Source organism: Rhipicephalus microplus, chromosome 4 (genome assembly GCF_043290135.1).
Source record: "Rhipicephalus microplus isolate Deutch F79 chromosome 4, USDA_Rmic, whole genome shotgun sequence".
NCBI lineage: Eukaryota > Metazoa > Arthropoda > Arachnida > Ixodida > Ixodidae > Rhipicephalus > Rhipicephalus microplus.
The window spans coordinates 104,665,857-104,691,639 of record NC_134703.1 but is presented as its reverse complement, the minus strand read 5'-3'; the positions used below and the strand labels follow the sequence as shown (position 1 = coordinate 104,691,639).

Below are 25,783 nucleotides of genomic sequence, written 5' to 3'. Positions count from 1 at the left end.
ACGCAAAAGCCAAGTACTATACGCATTAAGTATAAAAGAAGCTTACCGGAATACTATGAAACTGCAGAAGGTATTCATTATTTTCATTATTCATTGGCACACACATAAGAAAATTAAACATATTCATACGGCGTTTGTAGCCGAGCATTGATAAAAAAAACACAAGCCTTCTGTTCATTCACTAATGTTAGAAGGGGCAGCACTTGGTCATAAGTAGTTTACCTAACGTTAAATATACAAACAGCTATCGCACAATCGTTTTTTTTTTTTATGCAGGATTGTCAAAATCTGCTACTAGGCATTTGCCTCACTCAAGCACAGCACCTGGCAAATTCGTGGTCCAATGAAAACTGGCAATCTCGACACCAAACAGCTGGTGAGTAATCTCCAAGTCAATTGTTTGCCTTTATTGTTGACTTTGCTTAATTCATTCCGTTACTGCGAAGTTACTATGCTTGTTCTCTGCTCAAGGCAACGCATACAATAAGCCAGTGCGCTGTGATGCATATCAAGGACAGGCGCCAGCTTGCGCAGGCTCCACTGCCATGGCGAACGGCGTCAGAGCCACTCCTCGGGAACGTCCACCTTGACCGCATAGTTCCGAATGTAGATCACCACGAACAGCAAGAAGGCGACGGGAAATACAATGCGAGACACGAGGTCCACTTTGTCGGCTGTCGACCGTGGTGCCTTCAGCCAGTTCCGAATGGTGGTCTTCCAGCTTCCTTGGTCGATGCGCCGCGCTGGCCCGTTCTTTGGGTTGCTCTTCGAGTTCTCCTGCAAAACGTGACAGTGAAGAAACGTATGGTATAGAAAGGCGGCTCGTAGCGAGAATGTAGTGTCTTATTGCCGAAAAACCATCCCGTTTACGCTTCCGATCCGAAAACTAAAACATCGCTTACTGTTGAATCTTATGTAGAAGTTCTCGCTGCAACGTTCTTGGGACCGAAAGGTTCAGCGTTCAATTTCAGGTCAGTGGCGTAGGTTTTCTCACCCTCTCACCGAAAAGTAACTGAATTACTCTTATCGTACAACAATATGTGAGACTCGGCTACACTAGCGAAATTTCGCGATAAGTGCACGAGGCATAGTCCACGATATCACCTTAACGACATGTCTATGCGTTGGAGATCATGAACATCATGCCCTCAAGCATTATTTTCGCAATTACTCATGGTGGCGCCAGATTAACACGCTTTTTAGCACCCACAATCTTTATAGACTATTACATTGCGCTGACCGATCATTATTACATTGCGCCGACCAAAATTCGTTATTAAAGGTCATTTATGCTTACCACACTATTGTATCCTTAAAGAAGCAATTAACAGCTCTATTCAAACACGGGACGAGGAAAAAATACATGAGTACTAACCACCAGTTCGATGCCGTCCGAGTCCTCAAAGATTTCGTAGTTGACCTTGGGCTCCGCCTTATGGTTCGCGCCTAGTCGACGGCGCACCACGAGTTCGACGACGGCCACGTCGATCCAGAGTGCGATCACGAAGGCGAACGTCACCAAGGTCCACACGTCCACGGCCTTGGTGTAGCTGGTGCGGGGGAACTCGGAGTCCCAAAGCCTAGACACCGTCGAGGCCATGGCGATCAGCACCAGAGCGGGAACCGTGAGACGAGTTCGCGTGGCTGCGCCGGTGTTGTCCAGCCAGAGCGGGATCCAGGATAGGAGCACGTACATGGCGCACGGGAGGAACACCAGCACGTCGAGGTTGTGCGACATACGCTGGAACCAGATCTCGGCCCGCAAGCAGGAGTAGTCACCTGCGTAAACGGTCACTTGATGGGCAAGCTGTTCTCATACTGCAAATGCTAGCAGATGCTCCTAATGTAGAAGGAGTTTTTTTTTTTTAGGGGCGAAGCTCCTTAAAGCGGCACTTGTTCGTCCCTCGTAGCCGTAGTAGCATGTAACAAGTATAACATTTTGACTTCCAAGGTGGTGCCGGTGAAAGATTTCTTCTGTGCGTTGTTGAACAATAAAAAATAGTGCTCAATGTACATGCCAATGGCTGCTAATGAGGAATGAGAGACAGGAGCATTCGGCTTTTAGTTAACGCTCACGCTGCGATCCTTATTAACAGCCATTGGCATGTACATTGAGCACTGTCTGACAAGAAAGGGTTGCTATACCTTATACTCGCTTGGTGTAACCTCCTTAGTTTTCGAAAGGTTTAGCGAGCGTTGAGCCGCAGTGCCATGAATACAATAAACTATAAGTATATACCATGAATGAACTCGAGGTGGTTAAAGGTGGGAAGTAGATACGAAGCGCAAGCCGTAAGAAAGAAAAAGCCGATTTCTTCTGTCTCTCATTTCCCATTAGCAGCCATTGGCATGTACATTGAGCACGATCTGACAAGAAAGGGTTGCTACGTTATACTCGCTGGGTGTAACCTCCTTGGTTTTAGAAAGGTTTAGCGAGTGTTGGGCCGCATAGCCATGAATACAGTGAACTAGTATATACCATGAACTCGAGGTGGTTAAAGGTGGGAAGTAAACCCGAAGCGCAAGCCGTAAGAAAGTGTGCATGTGCCACCTCCCGTTTAGTCCTTGAAATGTCCGCTCGATGGCGGTGCTTCTATATGGAGAATATATGATGAAAAGATGCGAGATGGTGGTACTTGGAGTGCTGAATAGATGGACGAACGGACACACAGACAGATGCATGGATGGACGCATGAACGGACGCAGGCGCGGATGCATGGACGAACGCAGGGACGGACGCACGAAATACGCACGCACGGACGGGTGGATGGACGCATGGACGGTTACACAGACGTACGCAGGAACGGGCGGAAGCAAGAACGAATGGACGGACGAATGCTTCGCCCCACTCCCCATCATTCACTCCGTGGATATGCTGCCATTTTTTGTTTTTGGGGTGTTTCACGCTGGGGCATTCGCGCACTTTAACGTCTCCACATAAAGGTAAAAAATGATCTTCATACTCTTCTCACCCTCTTCCCTAGCACAGAGTAGCCAGCCCGTATAAGAACTGGCAAACCTCCCTGTCCTTCCGCTTATTCCTTCTTCTTGATAGTTGACCTGGCCCCGCCGGGATGGCCAGAGTGGTTATGGCACTATAGACTGCAAACTCGAAGGTCACGGGATCGAATCCCGGCTGTGGCGGCTGCGTTTTCAGTGGAGGATAATGTTTGAGGCCCACATGCCTATAGGTTTAGGTGCACGTGAAGAAACCCCAGGTGGTGGAAATTTCCGGAACCCTCTATATGATTATGAGAGACTATGGCGTCTCTCATAATCATATCATGGGTTTTGTACGTTAAACCCCGATATTATTACTTTCTACTGATATTATATTTAAGGAGAGAGAGATAGAGAGAGAGATAAAGATGCAAGGAAAGGCAGGAAGGTTAACCAGACGCACATCCGGTTTGCTACCCTGCACTGGGGAAGGGATAAAGGGGAGAAAAGAGGTTGCAGAAAGATGAGAAGGTACACACAATCACGAGCACACTCGGGGAGCACACACAGTCTACAGGCGTTCGCTCAGGTTTGTTAACTTAAGGTAAAGTAGCAGTGCTTTAGTTGCTTTCTGCGCCACTGAGGCAGATGCCCAAGGTCCTAGTATCTTCTGCACACAAAATGGTCCGGGGTCAAGTCGATTCAAAACCATCCGGAGCTGGCATCGCTGTGTGTCGTAGCAAGCGCAGCTGCACAGCACGTGTTCGATGGTGTCTTCAGCTCCGCAGTAGTCGCATGTAGGAGTGTCTGCCATACCAATGCGAAAGGAGTACACCTTTGTAAATGCAACACCCAACCAAAGGCGGCATAACAGTATCGCATCGGAGCGGGAAAGTTGCGATGGTAGCTTTAGCTTGAGCAAAGGATCCAGCTCATAAAATTGACACCTTTGGAAGCTGGTAGACGAACAGAACGCGCGTGTGAGATCTCGAGCCAGCAGGTAAAGTTGTCTTGCTGCATCATTCCTTGATAGAGAAATTGGGGCTACACGGGTTTCTTCATGGGCTGAGCGGGCTGCATCATCGGCTAATTGATTTCTGGTAATACCGATATGTCCAGGCAGCCATTGATATATAATATCATGCCCTCGTGCTAGAGCTTCATGATGGCAATGTCTTATTTCTTGTACCAGTTGGTCATGACTCCTCCTACGCATGGCAGACTGCAAACTCTGAAGCGCTGCCTTCGAATCACAGAATATGACCCATTTTCCTGGACGTTCTTGAACGAGATATTGTAAAGCAGCCCTTATAGCAGCAAGCTCTGATGCCGTATATGTAATCATATGCGACAACTTAAACTTGATTGTCATTTCTGCAGCCGGAATTACAGCGGCACCTGATGAGCTGCTGGACGAGACAGACCCATCAGTGTATATCTGCGTTCGGTCTAAGTACAACTCATGTAATAATAGCAGTGTTGCTTGCTTCAATGCTACTCTGGAGTGACTGCTTTTCTTTTTGATTCCCGGAATTTCTAGACGTACTTGCGGCTGGTCGAGGCACCACAAAGGACATGCCATTCTCGCAGCTGGCGTATATCCTGATGGAATGCTGTTTAGGTGCTTGGCTATGACGTCTGAAAACGTAGCACGTGGTCTTCCGGAAGGTAGAAGGGCCAAGTGGTGGTCGGGGACACGGCTAGCATGTCGAATGTGCGCTCTGAGGCAATCCACAACTATATATGTCCTGACCGGATGGTCTTTGGCAAGCATCATTGTGGCATAAGTAGAAGCGCATCGGGGCAGTCCTAGGCAGACACGCCGCACCTGACCCTGCAAACTCTCCAATGAATGAGTATTCGATTTGCAAGTGTTAGTCAGTACCGGCAAGCTGTGGCGCAATAGACCCAGAAATAGGGCCCTGTACAGCTGTAGCATGGAGGCCACAGAAGTTCCCCATGCTTTACCGCACAAGAATTTCATGATATGCGCAATAGATAGCAGTCTCTTCTTCAAGTACGGCCCCGCCACGGTGGTCTAGTGGCTAAGGTACTCGGCTGCTGACCCGCAGGTCGCGGGATCAAATCCCGGCTGTGGCGGCTGCATTTCCGATGGAGGCGGAAATGTTGTAGGCCCGTGTACTCAGATTTGGGTGCACGTTAAAGAACCCCAGGTGGTCAAAATTTCCGGAGCCCTCCACTACGGCGTCTCTCATAATCAAATAGTGGTTTTGGGTCGTTAAACCCCACAAATCAATCAATCAAATCAATCAATTCTTCAAGTACGCACAATGTGGGCTCCACGAAAGACTTCGGTCGATTCTTATGTCCAGGAAACGATGCGTCCGTGCATATTTGACACTCTGCCCATTGATGTAAACAGGGTATGGCGTCATTGGTTTGCGTGTAAACGCCATCAATGCGCACTTCACAGTTGATATATTTAGGCCTTGTTTTTGTAGGTAGGCTGTTGGGAGGGTTGCTGCCCGCTGTATTCGTGCACGCACCTGAGGGCGCGTAACTGCAGCACTCCACAGGCAAATATCATCGGCGTATATAGATAGGCACACCGACTTTGGCAGAACCTTCACCAGACCAATGAGGGCCACATTGAACAATGTGGGGCTTAAAACACCTCCCTGAGGTACTCCGCAGTAGGTGTAATGTTGGGCAGTTGTACCCTCATATGTTTGTACAAAGAAACACCTGCCAGTTATATAATCTTTTATCCATTGAAACATTCGTCCACCAATGGCCATTGCTGCGAGAGAAGTGAGGATGGCATCGTGAGCTACATTATCATATGCACCCTTCACGTCAAGAAAGAGGGCCCCTGATATGCGCTTGCGACTTTTTTCTTGTTGAACAAATGTCGATAAGTCAAGGACACAGTCAATGGAGGAGCGGCCCCGACGAAAGCCTGCCATGCAAGACGGGTATTTGGTGTATCGTTCCAAGTACCACTCGAGACGAAATAGAACCATTCTTTCCATCACTTTTCCGAGGCAGCTTGCGAGGGCAATAGGGCGATACGCTGTCAAGTCCAATAATAATTTTCCCGATTTGAAAAGTGGTATTAATCGACTTATTTTCCATTCTCGGGGAACACTGCCGCTGAGCCAGGAGTTGTTGAAGCATGTTAAAAGTTCTTTTCTGGCTTTTTGTCCAAGGTGTCCCAAGGCACTATAAGTAATACCATCAGGACCTGGCGATGACATGCGCTTAGAAGCGACTAACGCACCTTCCAGTTCTTCCATGGTGAACGGAATGTCCATTTCCGGTAATCGCGTCTCAGGAACGATCACGGCGTCGATGCTCTCGTTCATAATATTTCCGGCAACTCTCGTGCAAAATTCTCCAGCCACCTCGAGTTCTGTTTTAGATGCGGAGCATCTAATACTCGAGGCTTGTAATGCGGCGCCGTCCGCAAGCTTCCTCCTCCTTCTTCCACCATCTGTGCATTGCCCCGCCGCGGTGGTCTAGTGGCTAAGGTACTCGGCTGCTGACCCGCAGGTCGCGGGTTCGATTCCCGGCTGCGGCGGCTGCATTTCCAATGGAGGCGGAAATGTTGTAGGCCCGTGTGCTCAGATTTGGGCGCACGTTAAAGAACCCCAGGTGGTCAAAATTTCCGGAGCCCTCCACTACGGCGTCTCTCATAATCTTATAGTGGTTTTGGGACGTTAAACCCCACAAATCAATCAATCAATCAACCATCTGTGCATCCCTTCCTCCTCTACACACCGCGCGCGCTTCACTCCTCCACCATCTGTGCACCCTTCTTCCTCTACACACCTCGTGCGCTTCTCCTCTTCACGAACATTCGCTAGCTGTATAATGTAGCGCGCATGCGCCGTCACGCTTCGAGAACATCGGCAGCTGACGCGCGCGCATGCGCCGTTGCGCTTCTCCCCCTTCTCGAACATTCGACAGCTGACAGTGCATGCGCCGTCGCGCTGTATATATACTCAAGGTCGGCGCTCGCTCGCTCAGTTGCCGCTCGTCGGTTGGTTTGTACGGCGCGTCGACGTCCAAGGTCGCGGTGAAATGAATTCCAAGGAATCCACAAACACAATGATCGACGTCCCTTCGACCAGCGCCGCCCTTTCGCATACGTGTGTACGTGTTCACTCATTTAACACCCCCTCCTATAACCACGTTAACCAATTTAGCCATCGACCCAAGTAAGTCGCAATTTAACACCCCATTTCACAACCACGTTAACCAATTTAGCCATCGACCCAAGTAAGTCGCACTTTAACACCCCGTTAAGCAATTATATGCTCCGCATCCTCCTCAGTGTTCCCCCGAGGGAATCTGCGGGCAATTTTTTTGTTTGATGGAATGCCACTGCTTTAAAAGGGTGCCGTTGTTGCGGAGAGGAGCGAAGACCACGAACTGTTCTCCATATATATGACAGCGGTTTATGAGGGTCTAGAGATTCGCAGAATGCTTTCCAGCGTTCGCTCTCCAGTTTGTAAATGCGTCGTTGAATCTTTTTCTGGAGCCGCCTTGCTTCCCTCAGATCGTAAATTGATCTTGTGCGTCTGTATCGTCGTTCAGCACGCCTTCGTATAGCTCGTAATTTTTCCAGTTCGATGTCAAACTGTGTTATTTTAGACGAAAATGGTAATTTACATTTGGACGCTTGCATAGCTTCCGCTATGGTATTTTCCAGGCTGCAGGCGAGGCCTTCTTGGCAAGCGTTCTCAACACGCGATGCAAACATCGACCAGTCAGTGCCAATTGCAACACCGGAAGAGAAATTTTTAATGATACCATCGATCGTCGCGTAGGTGGGTATGTGATCACTCCCATGAGTCTCAATATGCCAAAACCACTTAACTTTGTGAGAGAAGGACCGTGACACCAATGTCAGGTCAAGGCAACTGCCATACGTGAGACCCCGCAGATATGTGGGGGTACCATCGTTCATGATGAAAAGGTCGTAATCCGAAGCGAATGTAACAATGTTCCGGCCCCTGGCATTGATCCTAGTGCTCCCCCAAAGCATGTGATGGGCGTTGAAGTCACCGGTGATGATCCAAGGCCCATCGGTTCTCAATAGGATGTCTTTTAATCTGTAATATTTAAGGAGATGTTGCCGCACAAGTACGGCGCCAGCTACTCCTTAGTCCTTGAGTGAAAGTTAAACAAATATGCCAAAGTAAAACATAAAATGCGGTCAGTGCATGAAAAGTAGAACAACCGAGCACACATATGCAAGAACACACTTATACGCACATATCAAACAACACCAACACAATGATAAGAAAATGTTCGAGAGTCAACGAATGAAGTCTCTGACAATGTCCCTCATTAAAATTTCATCCAACCAGCTCAAAACAGCAGAGCACACGTCTTGTCTTTATGGAGATGTATGTTATCGTGTGTACATAACAGTGGACACGTCATTCACTTCAGCACACACATATAATGGGTGTCATATAATTCTGCGCATTATAAGTACGACTTGTGTTGCACAAATGAAGGTTCGTTGTTTCTTAGTATTTGTCAGCCATTCTGCTGTCTTGTAAAAAAAAAGTTTTAACGCTTTTAAAGCGTTCGTCTATAAAACTCCAGTTGGCCATGGGCCCAGAAGTTTCTTGATGCTAAACGCTTTGCGGTCTAATGCCAACAGGTCCGATATAAGACGGCGTCTCGGCGTGTCATGGTATGAACAGTCTATTATTATTTTTAATAATTTTATTATTATTATTATTATTATTATTATTATTATTATTATTATTATTATTATTATTATTATTATTATTATTATTATTATTATTATTATTATTATTATTATTATTATTATTATTATTATTATCGCTAGTGGACCTGTGAAAAAGTGAAATGCACATTTCTTTCTATTATTCTCTTGGAGCAGGACTGTTGTGTTTGTAGAGGGGTTAGCAAGCAGGTGCCAGCAGGCACCAGTAGCAAGTCATTTTTGGTAAACTGTAAAAGAGAACTGTTTTTTAGGGGCAAACAGATTCCACGTTTTTATAGGGCGTGCTCTACGAGCGAAAGAGAGATCAGAGGCCGTGCAACGATTGCCCCGAATCGCGGCAGGCTTCGGATTTAACTAACTCTACTGTATCATATCGTTCATGTGTTAGTCCACGAAGATCATTACTAGGCTTTACGAAAAGAATTGCGTAATTGGCGAGGATTTTTCCACAGAAAAACAATCATTATCAGACTTGCTCAATTTTTCTTCAAAGCTCGGCTGTCGACACTTTCTATTCTAGTCAAAAATGCTGCGTCACTTTGATAGAACTCACGCCACTCGCGACTGCGGTGATAACGCAAGAAAAATAGATAGCAATCAATGGCGTAGCGATGAGGGGGGTTAACTATTTCCAATTTTGATTACCTATGTATACACGCCCGCATACAGGTACATCCACTAACATACATCAAGTGTGTTTACCCCCTCCCCCATCCCCTCCCCTGAAAAAAAAAATTCTGGCTGCACCTTTGATGGCGATCGTAGCAGTTTGGCACTCCCAAAATACTCAATTTTATTGTTAAAATTTACAACGTCAAAAAGGTGCGAGACACTGACGAAACGGAGGAAGTGTCTGCAACGTGTTGCCACGGGCAGATTTGTCCGACAACCTATTCTGCACCGAACAACCTCATATAACGAAACATTTACGCACCTGTGATGGTTCGACTTGTGCAGCTGCCCAGTATGTGGCCAGTCAATTTGTAGTTTCTGACGAGGATGTGCTTGTAGAACTCCACAGGCTGGTGCGGTTTGAAAGCGAACACTATGTCCTCAGTCGTGTATTTGTCTGCCGTATGCAAGAATAAAAATGTGTCAGTCGTTGTGATGCAACCAGATGTATGCAACATTCGCCAAGGTTTAACTAGAGAGACGGATTCTTCACGATTTCGTTCAGACCTCATTGCTCTTTTTTCACGTGCATCTATCAATCTTGGGGTAAGAAGTCTCGATTCCCTAAGCACAGCACATCGTTCCTTGGCTGCTTCGTTGAACTTTGAAGAACTCAGCTTCGCAGGAAGCGCATAACTACAAAAAAGGATAGCAGGAAAGAAATACGCCACAGGCGCCTTGGGCGTATTTTTTTCCTTCTGTCCTTTTCTGTAGTTTTTCTATTCCTGCGAAGATGCAACTAGCCCGATCTACTTTTTTTATTATAGGACTTCCCGCAGATGATAAATTTTGTATCAAATCATCCACTATAATGTTCCTCTTAAGCCAATGTGCAGTTCCGGGATGATTGGAGCTCGTGCAGATACGTCCACGCTAGCTGGGATCATCTGCATCCTTCAGTATAGTAGTTATAACTACGAAAAACATACACTGAAAATCGTCATGCATACTCATTTGAAATTTGGGCGACAGCCATAGCAATTAGATATCGTATAGACCTAAAACAAGCTTCACCCGCCGCAGTAGTGTAGTGATTATGGCACTCAACTGCTGACTCGCAAGGTGCAGGATCGAATCCCGGCCGTGGCGACCATGTTTTTGATGGTGGTGAAAAGGCTTGAGGCCCGTGTGCTTAGATTTAAGGCACGCTTAAGAACAGCAGGTGATCGAAACTTCTGGAGCCTTCATTACAATACTCACATAGTGGCTTTGGTAGCTTAAACACTAATAATTAGTTAATCAGCCAAACATGACGTTTTCTTTGTGCATGTGCTAGAAGAAAGGGGGAGGGAGTATCTTTTGCGTAGCAGGCATGAGCGATGTGTTGTTAGTACAATGTTAAGTGATATAAAAAAATAAGACCTAAAAAATTCTTGAACAAGGCGGTGTCACTAGAGCCACACATCTTGTTCAAGGATTTTTTTTTAATTCTTTCAGCCTCCATCTTCCCTAAGCTTCTACCCTACATGAATAAAAAGAGAGTATATGAAGCGACAACCCATATATTGACGATAAAGGCACCTGATTGGCACCTTGATTGCGTGAAGTGGAGTGTAATTATAAGAATGATAAAGGCAGCAACACGCAAAGACCGTCAATACGCGGTGCTTCACAGCACCACGGATACATAGATGTTCCTCCCCATTGCGCATAGCTCATACAGTCTTGGAGTTCGCAGACTCCTTCAATAAGGATTTTGTTCAAAAACTTGGGAGAAAAACTTTTAGGGGAAAAACGATGATAACAGGCTGGAGAAGCCACTGAACCATTATCGGAGGTTGTGCAGTATAGGAAATGTTACAGTATACTCACAGCTCGGCATGATGATCGAGCAACTCTGAGTGTCAAAGGGGTACCTCTTCAGGTTCATCGGGCACGCCAGCTTCAGCGTGAGTCTGGTAGAAACGAATGTCGTGCACATATACAGTTCACATCACCACAAAGCCAACGCAGTAACGTCGTATAGTCAACAGCACCATGAAACTCGCAACTCGACGAGGGTTAGTTGGTTCGTAGTTCGAGCAGAGAATGTAAGGAGTGATCAGGACAAGGACCGTAAAGGAACGAGAACAATGGGACATGCACTAACTGCCAACTGGAAGTTTATTACAAGAAAACCAGCCCCAGAACAAACGTTACAATAATACAGCCTCAGAAAAAAAGCACGTGCACATCAAACACTCGCTACTAATAATTACAATCTTTCTTTCAAAAGGCTTATTTCTTTCTCCAATAGTAGAAGAGAGGGCACATTGAAAGAATTGCTTCCTTCGTTACGAGTTTAGAACGTCTCATTTATCTTTCTTTCCTTCATAAATTTTTCTCTTTCCAATAAACTCCCTTCTTTCGAACATGTAACAAACGTGGACTTCTTACAGTGGTCGACTATATCGCTGCCTTATGAAGTTAATTGTCTCAGTTTCCTTTTTCTTCATTGTTCTTTTTTGTGTCGCGCGTGTTTTTTCAAGGAAACACGTGGCAGCCGAGACTATGCGACATTTCATGTTCTCCACACACGCCCACGCATCGGTACGTTGGCCAGTATGCTGCAACTGCGAATCTTACTGCGCAGAGAAAGCTATAGCAAGGGGCAACGAATAATGCCCGGCGGAAGGCGGCGCGCCCGTTGAGCCCTGCAATCCTAACAGCTACACAGTGATATTTGTACAGCTCGTAGGTATAAATTCTTGCTGCTATATACTTAGCTGCGTAACTATGCTTGTGGCAACTCTTAAGCCGCATTGTTACCCCACATTAAGTGAAGTAGACAGAATCTGCCATTGTTCGGATGAAAATATGAACCTTTGTTCACAGAAGTTACTTTTCAGCAATATACTGCATATTGAAATACGAAAGAAGGCTCGTACCATCAGGGAAGAAAAATTAAGGACGGAACATAATGGGCGTCATTCGCTATTTTATTCTCAGAACAGCAGCGACATATATAACCTTAACAACCATGCACACGCACAAGGCCTCATGATCATCCTGAGAAAACACGCGATAACATGGACAAAAAAAATTCTGATTTGATTTATTTCTTCAAATATTTTTTTTGTTTAGTGGCTTCTTGTCATTACTTTGTCAAAAATTATTATTACTAATGAATTAATAATTATTTGATCGATAACCTACCTCGCGCTGTAGAGGACCCGTCCCGTTGGAAAGATGCGGACAAGAGAATTTGGCCGGGGAACGTCGTGAAAGTGGCCCTCTTTCTCGTTAGAAAAGAACGCATCTGGTTTCCAGATCTTTTCGGCGTCGTAGAGGGTGACATACTCGACGTCACCGGCGCGGTCGTCGAACACCAGTCGCGGATCGAGCCAGCTCTGCCTGAAGTAGACTTGAATCGTGTAGTCCTGGGAGGAGTGTCGGGAGTAGTTTCTTATGCGTTTGCATTCGGAAAAGCGAACTGAACAGAAAAAAGAAAAGAAATTGAGTGTGCGAGTTTGTGCGAAACGAGCCGTTTAGGTATATGCTGCGTTTGCAAGCGTAATAACAGTATCAATTGTATCATATGTTTGAAGCGTAAGGCACGATCACGACATTGGACAAAAAGAAGCCCCACACGAAGCGAGTGCTCGCAGTTTTTTTTCATATTTGACGCGACATAAGAAGATGCTGAGGCACCGATGAGCGTCGGCTATCAGGGCTGCGAAGTCGGAAAGACAAAAAAAAAGCCATGAGTTTGAGGAAAAAAACGAGCCAAAAAGGAAGCCAACTGGAGCCGAGATAAGCAAGCGTAACGCGAAAGAAGCATGCGTGTGTGATAACAGCTGTTTTTGTTTCTGTCGCTAAGTGCAAGGTAATTTTGGTGGAAAAGTAAATAAGTACAGCAAAATAAACCCTTGGTAATTTGAGATTGAAGCATGACTATTGACTTTAGCAACAGTTCTGTGCACGATGATGAAGCTTCTTGCCCCGGAGCAGAAATTGCACTGTTCTTACGCCTTGCACGGCTTTACTTGAACAGATTAACCAGCCTTGCGGCGACAGCAACGATGAGTACTGCATCAGTGCAATCTGCATCACAGTTGCTGGGATTAAAGCATAAATGCCAGCCACTTTCGCAGCCGTTTGTCGCACGATGACCTAACATCCCCGAGCCGCAGTCAGCACCTAATTCCAAAAAATAACAGCGACAGATTGTCGGATATCTGATTTCTATTTTCAACGAGCGCTGAGCGCCCACAAAATGCGGATAGCTTTCGATTCCCTTCTTCGCGTTCGATTAAAGCGTTTGCATGCAGTACATGAGGCCCCAGGCAACAGTTTTCTCTTGAGTCCCAGCCATGTATCTAAAAGTATATTCTATTCGTCAGTGCGAGAGTCAAATTCAATTTAGGGAGATGGTAGTGAACCTTGATCGCCAGGTTTTGACACCGCGTACTCTTACTCCAACGGTTCCGGCATCAAAATATATCAATTACTTGGTGCAAATCGAAGTATACCAAGAAAGTAGGCAAAGAACAGAAAAGTAGCCAACACGTTTCTTTCTCCTGCCACCAGCCTAAAAAACAGAACACAAAGAAAAGACAAGGAAAAAGAAGAAAACGCCAGGCCTGCACGGAACGTGCAGCAGTCACAGAGAAGGCTAGAAGAACGGAATTTCAGAGCCTTTTAGGGGCGAAGCTCCTAAAAGCTACGATTTCGAGTATGAAGTACTCGAAATCGTTGAACACTTTTTCTAAATATATTTAGGAAGTACCTTGTACGTAGCCTCATCAGTGCTTGACCTCACCCCTTTGTTTGTTTGTATAACACGATGTGAAGAACTCTCCATGTGAGGAACTCACGCTGTGTTAGCCATTTCGTGTTTATGAGTAACGATTGAGCGCTTACTTTCGCGACTCGATTTTAATTTTGTTCACTTGATTTGGTCTTTATTGCGCAAATACATCATTAAATACTATGAAAAAAAAGGTGCTCGGTGTACACCTGACATGTAATCCGCAGTCAACTGAGTACAGGCACACGGGACGGCTTTATGCTCTCCCATAGTAGAGTAGTAAGTGCTGTCAATCGTTAACCACTTTTTTCAACCACAACCGATTAACTTGATTACGGAATAGGGGGACAAAAAACTTAAACTTGGTGCAGAATATAATGTTAATGACGAGGCTCTCCGATTTTTTAAACTTATGGTTGCTTTCTTCATTGCTTCAGCTGCAAACTCTTAGACGGTGGTGAGAGTCACACCAGTTTTTTTCCACAATCTCCTTGAACACCTCCACTACAGAAGGGACCTTCGTACTCTTATCACCGACAGTCAACATATGGAGGTCTTACTTACCATACTTTTTTCCGACACTTCCGGAATGGAGAGAACATACATGTTCACCTCGACGCGGACAGGGCCTCCAGAATCATGTAAGGAAATCAGAAGCATAACAACCGGGTTGTTCGCGTTAAGGTGGCACTGCACGCACGAAAGCAATCTGCCAGGTGATTGTCGTAAAAAACGAAGCCACTTATTGCTTGTACTCATTGCCGAGTACTGCGCAGAGCAGTAAAATTTCAGCAGTTAATGTAAATTTCATCATACCTATTCTTATACTTAACATCACTGCGTCGGGCTATGCCGGCTCTTGCGATAGCGTAGGCGAGAAAGTGAACGGCACCTTGACAAAGGATGAAGAAGAGCACAACTGGAATAGGATTGTCTCACTGCTCTTGTCCTTGCAAAATCGAGCCCACACAAGAGCAAATTTATCACTGCGAGCCAAGGCGTTTAGCTCGTCTTCCTCTTGAAAGCATTAGGCCAGCGCAGAACCAATTCGTCGAGAGGACATTGGCTACGTTTATGGCAGCAAAAACTGCAGATGCACAAACAAATGGGCATCTATGCATTTCTTCAAGAACAAACTTCATCCGAGTACCTGATTGATTGATTGATTGATTGATTGATTGATTGATTGATTGATTGATTGATTGATTGATTGATTGATTGATTGATTGGTCATTATACTTTAATGTGAGATTTCCGAAATTGTAAACTAGCAAATAAGTTAACTAATTTCGTGAGCACCAATGCGTGAATGAAATTCGGCAATCAATAGAAAAAGGGAAGGAAGGAGTAAGCTCTGTAAGATCATTAGCAGCTTGATGTCAAATGTCTGGCAATCTTATGCATTAATATAAGAGATAGAAAAATACAATCAAAATTGAATGTGTCTAACTTGCAATGAACCAGCAATTAGTTCGATATAGCACGCAATTTGATAGAGAAGTTTTGAAGAATGTGCGTGTTATCAATGTAGATTTCGCAGCGCACGTTGGCTTCACTGCAGTGTATCCCGGTAACTCCAAGAGTGCCGCTTCACTGCGGTACGAAGGAACTTTATTTATTAGATTCTGCTATATGTTCTGTGCGCTGCGAAACATTCAATTATGCTGTACCAACTAGACCAACGTTCAACCTCAGGGTATATGCAGGGGCAAATTATGAGCGGAAAAAAATGCCGCATCGATTGCAACAGCGCCTTGGCATCATACGCAGCTGTGTGTACTCGTTGGGAGCCAGAAACCGCTAATCTGCCTTGGTCCTATAGTGCCGGCCAAATATCGCACTCAGAGTGCTTCATACGATGCCGTATATACGCAGTGGCGACGCCGCACTTCTTTTTTTCCACGTTCTACTGCGTTGTTTAATGGCAGCTTCGCGGAGAGCAACAAGTTCTAACGCTTCGCGCTGGCCATCACGTTAACAAAGGAAGCGGAGAATCGCGAAGAAGTGATTGGCAACGCACGACGGGCGCGACAATGAGGAGCCATTGCAGAAAGCACATGATGGGAAGCGGTAGTTATACTGGTTCTGCGCGGCGCTTTTCTAACCACAGCGCTTGCTCCCTCAAATAAGTGCGATGAAGTCCCATCCCCTGATGGAAAGCCAGCTTCTTGGAACTTTCACCTTACCTCATATTCGATATATAGCGAGTTAGGGCAATTTTCGGATTTAGCCGCGTACTTTCCTGCGCCTGTGAGCTTAAAGCATTGCCGTGTTCTAAATTAGTTCGACATGAGGGATAGTTTGATTTACCTGAGTTCCATATATAGTCGGCTTCAGCTGTGTTTAACTCTATCGGAAGATCGGAATAAAGTAGAACAGCTAAAGAAAAAAATGGGGGTAGCTTATACTGCTTATTTCTCACTAAGAGGACACTAAAATTAAGCAATGAATTGTTTCAAATTGATACGTTGTACCGAGAGAACTATAATGTTGGTAATTTCACCATAATAAATTTATCTATAAAGCACGAAATCAAGGCCAAAGTTTGTTCACTTAAGCGAAAGAAACGGACCTAGGCCGGCCTTTTAATGGTTGGTAACCGCTGTTACCAATCCCATCCTATCCATTACCCATCCGTTACCAGTCCATTACCAACCATTACCATCCATTATCAACAAATGGTAAACGTGACCGAGAGCAACAGAAAGTTAGACGGAGTGACGAAATTAGGGCGTTCGCAGGCATAAAATAAAGTAACCTCGTGGACAGTGTAAATTGGAAACTATTCGGAGAGGCCTCATGATGATGATGATGTTTGCATACAATAAAACCGGCGCCAAGCGTTCCCTATCATTTGCGTGGATACTTTATAAAAAAAAAACGCTTCACGTATTAAACTTCATATACAAACCGGTAAAAATTGATGTGTGGGGCAGTTTTGCGATTCCAGAAAAAAATCTGAAAACATCATCAATGCGAAACACACATGCAGATAACAGCACACGATTAACATAAAGGAAACGACCATAACTATGGAATATTAAAATGAGAACAGTATTTTATCTCTTCTTACTTTCCTGTTTCTTTACCTGTGCCATTGATAGTCGGTGGCCGGACGCCATTGTCGTAGGCGTTTTTGACGAACATGGTGTTGAGGATGTTGCTGTGGCGCTCTTGGTTATATGCTCTGAAACGCAAACACGGACAATGTCATATTCAACGCAATGGTTGTAGTACAGTGCATGCGCTCTTTATTTGCGGTAGGAATAATATTCTACAGTACTGCTTCCATCGTGAAGAACTATTTACTCATGCCGACTGCAATGAAATTTAGTCAAAACATTCGTTGCCAGAAAATTTAGGCACTAGCCTGAAGCGATATGTAGTTTAATGTTTAAGTTTAACGATTGGCGAAAATAACTGGCAGCTGTTTAGGGAAAGCTTGACAACGTTAATACATATATGCAGTAGTTCATATGTAGTGCATGGAAAGCAGAGTTAAACGAAAGCAATGGTAAATTGTTAATGGGGCTTTATATGTGTTGTCATTTGTTCAATGCGAAGCATTTCTTAGCGAACTTCGGCGACATTGAGCGTATCTATCTATCTATCTATCTATCTATCTATCTATCTATCTATCTATCCGTCCGTCCGTCCGTCCGTCCGTCCATCCATCCATCCATCCATCCATCCACCCACCCACCCACCCATCCATCCACCCACCCACCCACCCATCCATCCATCCATCCATCCATCCATCCATCCATCCATCCATCCATCCATCCATCCATCCATCCATCCATCCATCCATCCATCCATCTATCTATCTATCTATCTATCTATCTATCTATCTATCTATCTATCTATCTATCTATCTATCTATCTATCTATCTATCTATCTATCTATCTATCTATCTATCTATCTATCTATCTATCTATCCGCCAACGACATTTAGCTCCCCTGAACGTTTAGATAATGGTATCGATACCAAACTTGGTATGGCATAACATGACTGTATGAAGAACATATTTGACTAGTTATAACATGAAAATCATGACATGTATGTCATAAATGTCATGATTTACATTTCATGGTCCTGCAGCTCTCGCGGTGGTTTTGTTTGCATGGAATGTTGCAAAACTGGTATGGGGTGGCATGATTGCATGGCGAACACAAGCGACAGACCCTAACATGAAAATCCTGACATGCGTGTCATGTAACAAGAAGACTACATGCCACGCTCATGAAGCGCTCGAGGCCGTTTCGCTAGCCTCACATATACCAAGTTTGGTATTACGGTATGTGAATGGATGACAAAAGTTTGATACTGGTGCAAACATGACAAACATGAGATGCGTGTCATATGACAACATGACTACATGCTACACTCATGATGCGCTCGCGGCCGTTTCGCTAGTTCCACATGTAGAAAACTCGGTATTATGTGACGCGAACGGATGACATAGGTAAATGACACATCCAAACATTATAATCATAACATGCGTGTCATGTAACAACATGCCACACTAATGATGCGCTCGCGGCTGTTTTGCTAGCTCCACATATGCCAAATGTGGTGTTACGTGACGTCAATGGATGACGAAATATATGACTGGCACAAACATGATAATCCTGATACGCGTGTCATGTGAGAACATGACAACATATCACGCTCATAGCGTGCTCGCAGCTGTTTCGCTAGCTCCCCATATACTAAATTTGGTGTCACGTGACGTGAAGAGATGACGAAGGTAAGCGGCACATTCAAACATGATAATCATGACACGGAAGTCATGTACGGCATCATTTACGTCCACCTCGTAAAGCGTTGTGCTGATTTTAAAGTGACATATCAACATTTCTCATTCATGATTCGCATTAGCATCGACTCCCACTGTACGTAGGATCTGCCATTTTTTCGCCTTGGTAGAGCTGTGGGTATACGGTGCTCAGCTGCTGACCCGAAGGTCAAAACAGGATCGACCCAGGCCACGGTGGTTGCATTTCGACGGAGGTGCACGAATGGTAAATGCCCGCGTATTGGTACACATGTGGTGTTGGTGCACGTTAAAGAACACCGGTGGGTCAAACTTTCCGGAGCCCTCTACTACGGCGTCTCTCATATTCATATCATGGTTTCGGAACGTAAAAACTCCAAGGTGTTATTATATGTATTATCATCTATGCTGTACAGTAGCTAACTATACTGCCAAAACCCTACTGACTAGGACTATATGCTGACAAAGATGGTTTCCTGGCTAAATGAGTCATGCAATGCGTCATCTTTTGAAAGGGCTTTTATTACGTTCGACGATGTACATCATCAAAAGATTTTAACACCACCGCTTATATCAGGAGCGCAATCTCGGAGACTAGTTTGGCATCATGGTGTTGAACTTGTACACGAACGTCCGAAGCCAGCCACTTTCTGATAAAGCATAGATCACAAGAAAAGTACATCCCGGAGAGCGTATTACCACTTTTACACTGACATTGAGAGTTTCTCGGAATATTCTGTTTAAATATTGACTATATGTTTTGAAATCAAGCATGCATATTTTGCATGAATGCTTGTCTTCTCCCGGAGGTAAGAGTATACTCAATATTGGAGTAAGAATTAAGGGCCTGACAGACCTCCGCGCCCAAATATCAAGGCTGCTAAAGAGCAAACGCAGAGAAATGCGTACCATGTGCAAACCTGCAAGACTAATTGTTTAAAACTCCTCTTCGAAGGCAGTATGTAAACGGGACGAACATTTCCTGCCGTTGGTTTAGTCGTGTACGCGGCCTTGTGCCGCCGGCTGCTACTCGCTTGGCAATTCAGACACTGAGGAAATTCTGGGGCCCGTTTTATGTAATCGTCGATCAAGAGATGCTGCCCATTACTTTTCGACGAGCCTACCTATAGTGTCGACCATCGCGCTTCACTTCGATTCTGCATCAGTCTGTTAGCTTAGTTTGGTTTCAAGGCAAACTTACTCACACACTAGGCACAAAATCAACAGGTGTCTCAAACTCGCTTCAGCTACCGCGTCGCAGTCGTAAAATGAAGTCCCGCAAAGGGTCGAAATCAACAGGTGTCTCAAACTCGCTTCAGCTACCGCGTCGCAGTCGTAAAATGAAGTCCCGCAAAGGGTCGAGGCAGTGAATAAGAGGAAAGTTGAGTTTGACGTGGGGGGAGCTTGAAGAAAACGTCTGCTAACGTTTCCATTCGAAAGAAGGCCTTTGCTCTATCTTATAATATAGATTTCTTTAAAGGGGATTTGGTATTCATTTTCCAGAAACGTATCGATGTCCATAGAGAGAAGGACTAAATATGGACGCCGATCCTGAAATGTCGGGATTTTGTTCTGCGGCCATGTTTCAATGCAAGGCGACCCACATCACGTGCCTGACAAAACAAACGCTTCAGACCAGTTCTATCTGTGTAGCTGATCCCCACCAAGAGATTTTAATCACGACAGTCGAGCCATTCAGCGTTATCACGAACTGTCACCAAGTCACAAAAGAAAACTTTTAGCGGGACAACTCAATGCTCTGCCATAGTTGAGTACGAAGTACTCGAAATTGTTAAACATTTTTTTTTTTCTAAACACGTAAAGGACAAAGACTGTCATTTGCGGGCTGCGGACCGTAAGCAAAATCAGCGGGCTTCAAGCGGCCCTCGGGCCGTGTGTTCGGGACCCCTGTCCTAGATAAATGAGAAAAGAAGTCTGCGGGAATTGAACTTTAGACCATTTCACGACAGCTTCCTGGGCACATAGTCCTCTCTGGGCCGTGCTACCTAGACATAACCCCCCCCCCCCCCCCCGCAAAAAATAAAATAAATATGCACTGCTGAGATTGTCGCGTCAGCCTTCGTATTCCCGCTCACAGCCCAGCATCTCGGCGCTTTTTACCGACCCCTTAAGAGGTCTAAAACACCGTAATTACCGTACAGGTTAAAAGAAGTCAATGAATGTGTTTTTCTATGTAACAACGAGCGCCTCCTCACGGAGGCACTGTCAGAACTCACACGCAGCCAAGTCACGTGAGCGGTTAACTACGACTAAAGAATCGCTGCACAAACGCTTCACATCGAGTGCGCGCAGGACGAAAACATTTGTGATTACTACACAGCTTACCGGAGTGTCGAGCCACCTCGTAGCAGGAGGAGAAGAAGGACGCAGAATGGACTGCCGTGCAGGAGCATCTCTCCAATCGTCTAGGTCCTTCCCCTTGCCACTGAAATATCGCCAATTTGTGGATCAAAAAATGACCCATTCGAGGCACTGCTTTGCCGCGTCTTTCGTACACGTTTCACCACCACATTAACATCCACCGAATGACTGCCTGCATAACGTTGTAAAGCATACATTTTGTACGAGTAACGCACAGGTACGTAATACCCCAATTCCATATATATGACACTTTATATAAGTAAACATCCATTTCTATAAATCATCTTGATAATATATTTATATATTTTATATGATAATATCCATACATAGTGACGGCTTTTAAGTCATTATGGGCAAGCACCACGGCTCCACTGGCTGGCTGGCTTCAGCCACCCATCAAACTTGCCTAGGTGATAGCATACGCCACTAGGTTTCTGCATTGGTTTTTTTACCGATGACAAGTCATTTGGTTCAGCACATGGTAATTTTTGTATATCAATTTATAATTCTAGACAACAAGAGCAAGTGTTGCAGACAGGTCGGCAAAACTTGTGGAGCTCACTCAGACCCACTCACTGAGCTTTCTACTCACTCGGCCTCAGACTCGAAAATTTCTTTCAACCGGACTCACTCGGACTAAACTCACCAAAACATCCCGGACTTACTGAGACTAAGACTCTCGGCTCGATCTGAGTCTGAAAGAGTTCGAATGAGACCACTCATGAGTCGAGTTCGCCGACCTATGCTTATAGATAACCATTGATCTCACGTTCGGTTTTCGCATCTTTCAAAGCTGATGCATGAAATTCTGCCACACGCACGTTTTCAGGATGAAGTACAAAACAAGAAATGGCCCCGTATCTGCATGTTTCACTGCAAATGTCGTCGAATGACGTTAGTCTTGCGTCTGGAGAGAGTGAACAAAACGTTTATTTGATGTTTTGCACGAGAAAATCGGTGAATTGTATTCTGGTGGTTAGAGAGTCTTGATCTATGCAGCGAAGACGAACGAGCGCATCGAGGCACATTAAACACGAGCGCCATCAGGCAGTTTTCTTCGAAAACGAAGGAAGGCGTGCGTGCCCGTCTTGGAGGCGATAAGGTGTAGAACGCAAAGCGACAGGCAGGGGCCACCACCGTGTGTGTCGTCTTAGCAAAGCGTTGGAAACACTTGCCTTTTTGAGCATCGCGTTGCATTGTCAGCGCAGCGTGCTAAACGCTATGGTCCTTAGAATTACTTTTGTATGCCTTTTCAAACATAAATACACACGTACAAAATTTTTGAAGTGTTGTTATGGTGCCTCAAGTATGCGCAATATTAGTTTTTCAATTGACAACCTCACAAGTATGAACGCTGAAACTTGAGCAATATTGGTGGGCGCTGCGGATGGGGTTGGCCGTTTGGGTTTTGTTACGTCGGACAAACAGACGAATGTACAGACATACAAACCAAAACTTTTGAGTCGAACTGCCCCCAAAAAGCATATCGTCTTTAAAATTTCCGAGCAAGTACAAGCGCATTCATTGTAGAAAACAACGAACATTTAAGCTCACACGATTGGTCCGGGGTGGTTGGCTTCACCAGCGTTCAGAGTGCACGGCTTTCGTGTGGTGCCTCCAGGGTCGCTTGATGCTTGCTGATGGACGATCGCGCAAGCAGAACGGCTGAGGGTCGCCTATTCAAGCGCCTCTTTTGAGTGGCCAGACCGTGCGGGGTTGCGAGAATTGCCGTGTTTACTCGAATCGAAGCGTCACTTCCTCTGAATGTGCGCCGACGGTGGCCCAAGCGGGTGGTTCCGAACTTCAGATACGCTCAGCTTCAAAGACCTTCTTTCTTTTCCCGTGAAGCTCTACTGGCGCTGTATTTTGCGTTCATTCATAGTCATATTACTTACGGTGTAGTCTCATGGGGCAACACTTATGCTTGTCATTTATCATCAATACAGCACATTCAAACTGAGTCAATCCGCATTGTCACTTCTAGTTCTTCGCAATCGAACGCCTACACATTGCTGCGCTCTTACAATATCTTGCCAGTAAATCTTTTGTTCCGGTTAAATCTTGTGACCTTATTCCACAAACTGCTGTATAATCAACTGACATTCCCATTTATTTTGCATCTGATCTTTTGCAGAATAATAATGTGACCAGGTTTGCGGCTGATAAAAATTTCCTGTTACCCCCCGCTCATACTAATTATGGGCGAAAAACTTCTGCTTTCAGTGCGATATCCTTTTGGAATGCGTTAACCTCTAGCATTAAGCGTTGCACTTCATTTGCTTTGTTCAAAAAATTCGTTAAATATCATTTTCTCGAATAACCTTACTTGTGATCGTTTACCTGTTTGACTGGTTTGTTCTTCGGTTCTTTTTATACCATGTTGCATGTTTTGGTTCGGTTTGTGATGTAAAAGTGTCTTTTGATGTCCGTATATTGTAAGAAGTTTCGATTGCTCTGTGTAAATTTTACCGTCGATTTGTATCGACAAACCGAGAGTCCCACTAAAGTCTCTGACTCTGGGACCCTCGTCTGTATATCCTAGATTTTGTACCTTGTTTTTGGAAGAAAAATAATAAACTTGAAAGGGACATCACAGATATCCTTACAGCACATCTCCTTGAACATGGTCCACCGTGAACTTATTTACAGGGCAACACCAGAAAACACAGACTGGGAAGGAGCAAAAGAGGAAAAAAGACAGCGCTTACCGCCCAACTTACCGTCAATATATTTCTAGTACACAGGGCTCTTTTGTATGTGTTAACTCGAACAGCGCCGTCTTTCTTCCTCTTTTGCTCCTTCCCTGTCTGTGTTTTCTGGTGTTGCGATGTGAATACGTTCACGATTGATCCTAACCTACTGGCCCAACTTACCGTCTTACTTCATGAACATGGGTCTGTATATTTTTTTCAGCGTATCTGTATGTTATCGCTAGTTGGGTCATCTAATTTATGTTAATTTTTGGTTAATTGAACTGATTTATATTGATCTTGGAAATCAACATTGCCAACTTTCTTTATTGGAAAAGTTACAGCCACTGTTTTTTTTTTCTGTTCTCTGTTGTGTTATAGGATTTCCTAGTTATTCTTTGTTATCGGACCTATAGCCTTTGGCTAATGGTCTGGCAAAGTATTATCTGTGTATATAATATAAAAAAATCCAGATAAATTGAAACAATGAATCTAGTGAGATTGATAAATGGTACTCTGAAAACACTAAAGTAGTTAATTTCACCGTCGTAGGCACTTTCTTTTAGGGGAATATCAGGATTGCATTTCATATTTACATTTCGCGCCGAAACCTTCTCAAGTGACCTCATGGATTCCAAAGTGAGCTTTTCGTAATCTGGAGACATTGGCTCCACTAAATTCATTCAAACTCGATGCATATTGACACTTCAAAGCCCTGAAATATCAATGTACTTAAATTTCGTCGATTAGGAACTGGATCTAATAAAGCCGTCAAAAGCTATCATGCGCCACAGCAATTGATGTGGGAATTTCATTATCAAGGTGGCATTGTGGAATTTTCGGCCAGTTTTGTGGCTTAACAAGCGTCTTTTCACGATACTAGTGGTCATTTCAATATTCTGAAAGGGAGATTCACTAATACGGTCCACCGCGGTGGTCTAGTGGCTAAGGTACTCGGCTGCTGACACGCAGGTCGCGGAATCGAATCCCAGCTGCGGCGGCTGCGTTTTCGATGGAGGCGAAAATGCTGCAGGCCCGTGGGCTGAGATTTAGGTGCACGTTAAAGAACCCCAGGTGATCGAAATTTCCGGAGCTCTCAACTACGGCGTCTCTCATAATCATATGGCGGTTTTTGGACGTTAAAACCCCACATATCAATCATAAAGCTTCACTAATACGAGAAAAAATTGGTTTTCTGTGTAGTGCGAAGGCAGCAATTTTTCTGCATATATATAGGTAGAAAAGGCTGCCTACCGGAAGTCGAGTTTCCCGAGAATTGGAGTGCGCAGGGTCCCTCTTCAGGGGGTGTTCACCACAGCGTTCCCGCTATAAGTCAATGTATGGAACAGACCATGCGCCCCCTCCCTCTCGTTGCTGAGAGAGGAGAGGGGCCGCCCCCCCCCCCCCCCCCGTGCGAACGCCCATGGTTCCCAGAAAACGTGAGCTAAACATTATACCGCATCTCACGTGGTCTGTAACTGAAATGTAGTTCTCAAAGTCAACTAGAAATCTTTCCCTCTTCTCTCTACAACGATGCCACAAACCCAAACACTCAAAGAAAATATCCAGTAAGAAGGGCGTCTTTTTGTCCCATAACAATAACCGTCAACGATCTTGCGTTCCTTTCCTTGCATTATCTCCGCGCGCCCGTCACTCAGGTTCGTCACAGCACCCCTCTCCCTATCATTTCAATGTATGGAGATGGCTTTGCGCCCCCTAAGCGCACGCCTATGACAAGTACCTATTTGCGTTTCGTTAATCACGTGCGCCATCACCACTAAAGAAGAAATAAATATGGTGCCACAGCAAATATTGCCTAATATGGCCACTGCGAAGTTATTTCTTCCTTTTTGCCGATGTTCA

At 44.9% G+C, this 25,783-nt stretch overlaps 1 protein-coding gene across 1 annotated transcript; it reads right to left on the bottom strand.

Annotated features, from left to right (window-relative positions):
* Positions 1-386: 386 nt before the first annotated feature.
* LOC142814554 (glutamate-gated chloride channel-like) lies at positions 387-22,906 on the bottom strand. Its single transcript, XM_075893421.1, has 9 exons — positions 22,785-22,906; positions 21,195-21,294; positions 17,159-17,256; positions 14,634-14,698; positions 12,476-12,699; positions 11,153-11,235; positions 9,603-9,737; positions 1,376-1,779; positions 387-777 (listed from the first exon to the last, which is right to left on the bottom strand). Exons 2-9 carry the CDS (start codon positions 21,260-21,262, stop codon positions 559-561), a joined length of 1,296 nt encoding a protein of 431 aa, XP_075749536.1. The 5' UTR covers positions 21,263-21,294; positions 22,785-22,906; the 3' UTR covers positions 387-558.
* Between the last annotated feature and the right edge of the window lie 2,877 nt (positions 22,907-25,783).

Excerpts from the sequence above, each read along its gene's own strand:
- LOC142814554 (XM_075893421.1), bottom strand. The coding sequence starts at position 21,262 with ATGCTCCTGCACGGCAGTCCATTCTGCGTCCTTCTTCTCCTCCTGCTA. Across the intron at positions 17,257-21,194 it reads CGAGGTGGCTCGACACTCCG|AGCATATAACCAAGAGCGCC; the intron begins GTAAGCTGTGTA and ends TTTGCGTTTCAG. Across the intron at positions 11,236-12,475 it reads CGGGTCCTCTACAGCGCGAG|ACTCACGCTGAAGCTGGCGT; the intron begins GTAGGTTATCGA and ends CGTTTCTACCAG.